Source organism: Quercus suber, unplaced genomic scaffold, assembly GCF_002906115.3.
Source record: "Quercus suber isolate HL8 unplaced genomic scaffold, Cork oak 2.0 scaffold_11, whole genome shotgun sequence".
Lineage (NCBI taxonomy): Eukaryota > Viridiplantae > Streptophyta > Magnoliopsida > Fagales > Fagaceae > Quercus > Quercus suber.
Genome location: NW_027069477.1, coordinates 329,170 through 337,055, shown reverse-complemented (window position 1 = coordinate 337,055; position 7,886 = coordinate 329,170). Strand labels below are relative to the sequence as shown.

General features: G+C 33.6%; 1 protein-coding gene across 3 annotated transcripts; it reads left to right on the top strand.

The window, feature by feature from the left end:
- The first annotated feature begins 944 nt into the window (after positions 1-944).
- On the top strand, positions 945-6,869 carry LOC112030886 (probable galacturonosyltransferase 7). 3 transcript variants are annotated; one of them, XM_024063558.2, is made up of 10 exons: positions 945-1,380; positions 1,689-1,720; positions 1,824-1,880; positions 2,056-2,073; positions 2,895-2,976; positions 3,081-3,130; positions 3,228-3,526; positions 4,622-4,979; positions 5,072-5,617; positions 6,003-6,869. In XM_024063558.2, the coding sequence occupies exons 1-10, from the start codon at positions 1,212-1,214 to the stop codon at positions 6,279-6,281; spliced, it is 1,890 nt and encodes a 629-aa protein (XP_023919326.2). In that variant the 5' UTR covers positions 945-1,211; the 3' UTR covers positions 6,282-6,869. The 3 variants fall into 3 exon arrangements, with proteins under 3 accessions (XP_023919326.2, XP_023919325.2, XP_023919328.2); XM_024063557.2 differs by having other exon boundaries at positions 946-1,380; positions 2,056-2,115; XM_024063560.2 differs by lacking the exon at positions 945-1,380 and having other exon boundaries at positions 1,683-1,720; positions 2,056-2,137.
- The last annotated feature ends 1,017 nt before the right edge of the window (positions 6,870-7,886 follow it).

Here is a 7,886-nt window from a genome sequence, read left to right as displayed (position 1 = left end):
ATTTAATGAGACTTGCTAATGAGCATCCGTAGCAGATGTTCTAAAAATTATGCCATTTTATCACACTAAAGGGTTACTTTATTATTTTACCACATCATTTTACAACATCCCATTTATCAGATGTTTTATAATTCAATTCTATACATTAAAATAATATTTACTACACATTAAAATAATATTTATTACAACTCATCAACACAATCTATACATTAAAAGAAAAAAAAATTTGCCACATGCATTCCGTACCGTGGCAAATTTGCCACGATACTGTTCAATGTTGCAAAAAAAAATAACATATCCCACATCTACTAAATTGGGCTAAAATTGGGTTTGGTGTGGGATATGTGCCAAATATTTAGCATTTGGCACATATCCCACATCTTTTTTTTTTTTTGATAGCAAAGTGTGGTGCTCAGCAATTATTTTTCCCAAGTATTTTACCTCATGCAAAAGACAAAGAAATAACAAGGAATACAAAATGAGTAAGTTCCTATAGAATGTGAAGACATAGTCATTTGACAATTTAATTATTTTTGTGACCTCAACGGCCCTTGTGCAAATTTTGAATTTATAAAGGTCACTTTCTAATTTCATGAAATCTGTGGGGTCAAATTATAATTTTGAAAATTTCAGAGGCCAATTTGTAATTTAGAAAATTTTAGGGCTGAAATGTGATTTTAAGAAAATTTCGGGGTCAAATTATAATTTTGGAAAAGTTTTGGGTCAATGTTTAATTTGGCAAGTTTATGTGCTGATGGGTCCACAGGTTGGGCTTAGGTGAACTCAGGTTGGGCTCAAAGGTTGGAAATGGTTTTAGTTTTGGGCTCAAATGCTGGAAATGGAAACTCACGTATTGATTGATCCTACCTTTCCCAAAATCTCAAAAAAAAAAATATATATATAAATTTGGTGATAATTAATGATATACTCATTTTGAGGTAAAATAAATCTAATTAGAAAGACGTACAAAAGTGGATTTCACCCAAAGTAAAATACTCAAAAGGTGATGCGTTTGCAATTGCATCTGTAGCAAAGTGAAAACTAAAAACTAAAAACGGAGCAGAGGGAAAGGGGGAAAAAGAAGAGTGGTTTTAGTGGGTGATGAGACGAGTATTGGCGGCAAATTGGTGGAGGAGGTGGTTGAAATTGTTCCAATATTAATAAACACAGACAAGCCCACGGTGGTTGCTTCTTGGGGAAAAAAAGAGAAAATGAAGGGCGGTGGCGGTTGTGGTGGCGGTGGATTAGGATTAGGGTTGAAAAACCAAAGGCGATGGAGAGGGCTTGTTATTGGAGTGCTGGGACTCGTTATCCTCTCCATGCTGGTTCCTCTTGCCTTTTTGCTAGGCCTTCACAATGGCTTTCGCCCTGCGCCTCCGGGTACTTTCTACTTTGCTTTGCTCAATCTAACTTCTTCTTCTTCTTTTTTATTTAGATCGGTTTCCTCTTCTTCCTGATTAATTTAGGGCACAATCACACTCTCTCCTTTCTCCATTTATTTTTTAGATCCATCCAGATTTCTTTTTCACTTTGCTAGATTCGGGGAAGTCTTAACTTTATTAATTATATTAGCTTAACAATCTTAATTAGTCCCAGATCTCTCATTATCTATTATCTATTATTACTTAGCATGATTATGCTCTTTGTTTTTGCTCCATTGCATTACTACATTTTCGCATCTGCTGCAGGATATTTGTCTGAACAACAAACTTCAGCTTCAGTAAGTACTTCGCCATAGGGTTTCAAATTTTTTTTTTTTGTGCTTTCAATTCTTTTTGGCAATGTTGTTGACTCTCTCTCTCTCTCTCTCTCATGCAAATCAGAATGGTTTTGGAGAATTTGACCACTACCATGTCAGAAACACTATGAACGAGTCTGAGGTAATGCATCTTATTCACACCATTAGGCCATTCTAGCACTTATTTGCAGATTTCATTTGGCTGCTGTACAAGTTCATTCCTAAAAACTTGTTCATGAAAATTTTCAACTTTCTACTCTTGCAAAATTAAAGGAATTCCTTTTCTATATCATAACACATGCTTTGATTTTTAACAGGGGGGTCAATCTATTCATGTACGTGAACTTATTAGAAAATTGGGACCTACTCTTCCAAAGGTTCATGCATAATGCTCTGATGGTCAATACTTAACTTCTTTCGCTGTTATATCGTTGAAAGTGGTATCATTATGCTTAGAAAACTGTCAGACATAAAGCTTGTAGTTTGAATCGTTAGATTGCAACTGGCCTAATTTTACTTTTATTCATTGTTTGATAAGATTGGAGTTTGTGTAATGTTTGTTTTTCCTTACATTAATCTGAAATGTACACATTTTTACAAAGATGAATATTGCTTTAGATGTCATAAGCTACATACTTTAACGTTAGTCCTGAAAGGTTCTAATTCTGATTTGGGGTTATGCTTGAATGACATACAAAGGCCTTTTTATCCATGTGAGCCTCATTCATTCAAGGTGTAGTAGGATGGACACAACTGCTAAGAGGGACTTCCAGTCATTGCTGGAATTATTCTTAATTTTGATTTTTTTTTTTTTTTTTTTTTTGGGGGTTGGGGGGGGGGTGTGTTTGAGTTTCTAGTATTGAATGATATAATGAGAATCATTAAGGTGCAGGGACATATGTACAGTAATTATTTCTTTTTCTTTTTTTCTTTTTTTCACTTTTTTCTCTTTCCTCCTATGTAATTTTGTTAAGGCACTCTTATTATTTATGGGAGTGTGTTGCAATTCATTTACTGAAAAAAAAAAAAAAAATAGAGATTGACATTCATTCTGATCCCAGAATGTCGATATATAAGCTTATTGACTTCTATGTTCTGTCATGTAGGCATCTAAAATCTTTTTTTTTTTTTGGTCATCTTCTATTCTGTGTGTCAGGATGTTCTTAGAGACTTTACCAATGAAGCAAAGAATAAAACCATTGGTAGAGGTTCCGTGAATGATAGTCAGCCAAAAGAAGGTTCTTTTGAACTTCTTATCTTAAAAGTGTTGCTTTCAAAAACCTTCCTTGTTAAAAAGATGTTGATTCAATATTTTCTTGTTTCTATTGTTAATTATCTACAGGCTTTCCAGTGCCTCCGAATAGCTTTCTGCAATCACCTCCCAGTGCAAATGTAAGAATGCATCACTCTTTCTGTAAACTTCTGTTAACATGCTAATCAATTTCTGTTGCATGTATGGCTTCCTTGATTGATTTGAAATCTGTGACAGAATACTAAAGTTGGTGCTGTAATTGAAGTCCCCTTAAATACAAAAGATGTACATGATGTTGGAAAATTATGTGAGTTTAAATTTGGTAGTTATTGCCTTTGGCGTAAAGAACACAGAGAAGATATGAAGGATTCTATGGTGAAAAAATTGAAGGACCAATTATTTGTAGCTAGAGCATACTATCCCAGTGTTGCAAAACTTCCAAGACAGGACAAGTTGTCTCGTGAATTGAAGCAAAATATTCAAGAACTAGAGCGTGTTCTTAGTGAAAGTTCTACAGATGGTGATCTTCCACCACAGTAAGTGATGGTAACCTTTCATTGTTTACCTTATATTTCATCAATAGCAACCAATAAAGCAATGATCATTGCTTTAGCATGGAAAGAAGATTGATTCTTGCCATCTGCAGTCCACTTTCTAAGTGCAAACATCAAATTTACCTAAACAAGCTCCTAAGTCCTAAGTTGTATTAATGATTTTTTTTTTCCTTTTTGACAAGTTTTGTTTTCTTTTGTTAGATTCACTTTGTGTTCTTGTAAGACCTTGGAACTGTTTGTCTTTTCTTTTCTGGGTTTTTGTTAAATATAGACTATAGTGGAAACATATTTGATTAGTGCTTATTCTTTCTCATATGTTCCTTATTTTGATAATATTAGATCTACTTCTGCCAATGCTTTTGGTTTTACTTTCGGGTGCTGTTACATCCAACTACAAAGTAGACAAGGCCCATTAAGCCCACTCTGATTATATTTTCTTTTGTGTTATGTTCTATTCTCAACCCCAACAATGTTCTATTGAGCTTCATTTGTTTCTTTTTTTATGATCCTTTTTTCTTTCCAGTTCTACTTGAACTTTCTTTTTTTTAATATATATAATTGCTTGGTCACTGCAATTTGTAAAACTATCTTACTTAGCCTTAAGCTATTTAGATCACTCTCAAACATATCGCTGACAGTTTCATGCTATGCTTGAGCATATTGTGGCAGCATTATTTTTTGCACTTTTTTAGATTTTCTGTACTGACATTGAAATGCTTTGATTTATGGTCAAGCTGCTGTGACAAGTAACATCTAAGATACTCTGACAGTTACACATAAGAATTGAAAATACTTGCCTGAGAATCTGTATACAAAAACTTTCTGTTTGGAACTGTGTCCTGCTAATGCTATGAAATGAGGATAGTCAGACCTTTTATATAAGCATCTTTATGACTTTGAGATTAATATGATGTAAAATATATTGTTAATGCAGTAGCTTGTTAGATCTTTTGGCAGATAGTGATCGAAGTTTTCATTCTTTTCATCATTTGTTTCAGCAAGTGCTGCAGATTTCTATTATAAGAAATTTTAACATGGCTTGTTCGACACACTAAGAACAAAAAATTGTTTTATTAGGATTGCTAAGAAGTTACAGATGATGGAAGCTGCAATAGCCAAAGCCAAATCATTTATTGTGGACTGCAACAACGTTGACAAGAAATTGAGACAAATATATGATATGACTGAGGACGAAGCTAACTTCCACATGAAACAGAGTGCCTTCCTCTACCAACTTGCAGTCCAGACTATGCCAAAGAGTCTTCACTGCCTGTCAATGAGATTGACAGTAGAATATTTTGGATCACCTTTAAATGACATGGAACTCTCTTTGGCTGAAAAATATATAGATCCTACATTGCACCACTATGTCATATTCTCCAATAACGTTCTTGCTTCATCAGTAGTAATCAACTCAACTGTTATGAATGCAAAAGTATGTTTCTGACATTCTACTGAGCACATTTTACTCTTAAATTTTCATCATGTATACTCGCAAAACTGATTGACTATCATGCTATGTTTCAGGAAAGCAGGAACCAGGTTTTTCATGTGCTTACAGATGGACAGAATTACTTTGCAATGAAACTATGGTTCCTGAGAATTACTTACAAGGAAGCCACAGTTCAAGTGTTAAACATTGAACATCTTAAGCTGGACAGCCATATCAAGGAAACTCCATTGTATCTTTCCCTGCCTGAGGAATTTCGTGTTTCCTTCCTCAATGTTGATAGTCCACCAATGGCTCCTATTAGAACAGAATACATATCTATTTTTTCTCACTCACACTATCTTCTCCCTGAAATATTCCAGAATTTGAAGAAAGTTGTGGTTCTGGATGATGATGTTATTGTGCAGCAAGACTTGTCAGCGCTATGGAGCCTCAACATGGAAGGGAAAGTTAATGGCGCTGTGCAGTTCTGCTCATTGAGGTTGGGTCAGTTGAAGAAACATTTGGGTGAAAACAGTTATGATAAAAAATCTTGTGCTTGGATGTCTGGATTGAATGTAATTGATCTGGACAGGTGGAGAGAGCTAGATCTTACTGAAAATTACCGAAAGTTGATGCATGAGGTGAGTGACACTGAATTTATACCTTACATATTTTGTCATTTTGAATATGCTGGGAACTATTTATGGTTTGATAATCCTATAAATTTGACTTAAAAAAAATATAAATAAATAATGAAAAAATGCCAATGGCCCTCAATTTTCTTTAATTGATCTGGTAAACCCTTGACACCATTGATCTCTTTTAAAGGCTGTGCTTCACTAAGCTACAACAAATTTGGCAAAAGGACTGGTCATTCTGTATTATTTCTGCATGTTCTATTTATTAGTAACGTTGAACCTTTCAATTGTTATACAAATAACTATTAAAACAGTGGCTGAAGTTACTATACTCTTGAGCAATATAAATTTTCTGATTCTTTGCCTTCATAATCAACATGAACTGCAGCTGGCCATGCATGAGGGATCCAGTGAAGCTGTTGCATTGCATGCAAGCTTGCTAAGCTTTCAGGACCTCATTTATGCCCTGGATGGTACTTGGTTACTGTCTGGACTAGGACATGACTATGGCATTGATATCCAAGCAATTTCAAAAGCTGCAGTTTTGCACTATAATGGTAACATGAAGCCTTGGCTCGAGCTGGGAATTCCAAAATATAGAGGTTACTGGAAGAAGTATTTGAATCGAGAAGATCAGTTCTTGACTCAGTGCAATGTAAATTCATAGTGTGCCTGATGGTGGGAATTCAATCCTTGAGATTCCTCCAAATATAGTGATCAAGAAGTGGGGATGTCCATTTTCGGGGTGCTGAGAAATTTTCTTTCAGCTAGTTGTTCCAGAGAGTATTGAGTTGAATGGAAGAGAGGGCCATACAAAGGCATTGTTCAATTTTTTTGGTAAATAAGAGCACTTGAATATTTATACTTTTTCCCTGGCAAAGCAGAAGAGATTTAGCTCACTCTTTGACAGCTGCAGTTGCTATTATTGGGCATTTATGGTATGAGTTGCTATTTGATGGACAATGCGGGGAATGATATGAAGAGCTTTATTCTCTGCTTCTTAGCTTGGTGAAGTGAATGAGTGGAATGGAGGAAGCCATGACAAATTATTTCAACCCAGCAAAGGTGTGATTGAGTGTTTGCTCCAAGGGGATTCAATTGTCAGTCATGATGTAAATGATTGTTGGTAGGAAAGCAAGTAGTGTAATGTCTGTCTTTCAGTTTCCACTCATCATTTGAGGCCTTAATTCATCTGATTTGAACGAATCTTTTATTCGGTCATGAGAATGGTAATGGATTAAAAATTTCTTTGCAATATATGTCATGGAGTAACACCCCCCTTCTCCCCCTCAAAAAAAAAAAAAAGGGGGTGGGGTGTGGGGGTGGTGTTTGCAACTATCATTACATCGGAATTGGCTATAAGGTTAAGTAAGGTCATTAACAAATTGATCCCATTATAAATAACATGGGGCTCGTCTTGGAAAACATGTTTGTTTATATTCAAACTTAAATTTAGACTCAACTATTAAATGATATGAATTCACACTTAATATTCTTCCAAAAAAAAAAAAATTCACACTTAAGAATATATTCATGAACAAGCTTGTGTATATAAGGATTGATTTAAATATACATAATATTGTATGTTTAGATGTATACATGTATAAAAATATATTTACATAAACGTGAAATTATATTTTTCTAAACAAATTCATAAAACATCAAATTGTTATTGGTAATTTGAGAACTACAAATATTATATTTTATTGTAAAAATTATAAGAAATTCTTGATAATGATTGGTGAATCTAGATTTTATAAATTCATAGCGAGAAGTCACTCTATTAAATTGACTTAAATAATATAATTTCATTGCAATTTAGTTATTTGTTATTGTGTAAATTTGTGAATGGGTGACAAATTTTAGTCATAGTGTTTTCTATATACGAAGGGCAAAAATAGTTAATTAAATAGTTCATGAACAAGATGGAACTTGTTGACTAGAAAATGAATCAACTTAAATAAGTAATCTCGTTAAAGTGATGAGATCAAGCATGAATTGTGTTCAAAATAAATTAAATGAACAATCTTAAACTTCTTTAAACTTTTATATTTGAACTTCTAAATTTCAAAATAAAATGAAATAGTTAGAATTCATTTTCTTACCAAATAATCTCTAACTTATTCGCAAACTAGTTGTTTAACTTTTTCTTTTCCCATATATAGTAAACATCGTATTAAAATTTTTACATCTTCACAAATTTATAATTATAATTAATAACAAAATTATAGTTAAAACTATATTATTTGAGTTAATTAGATAGAAAGGTATT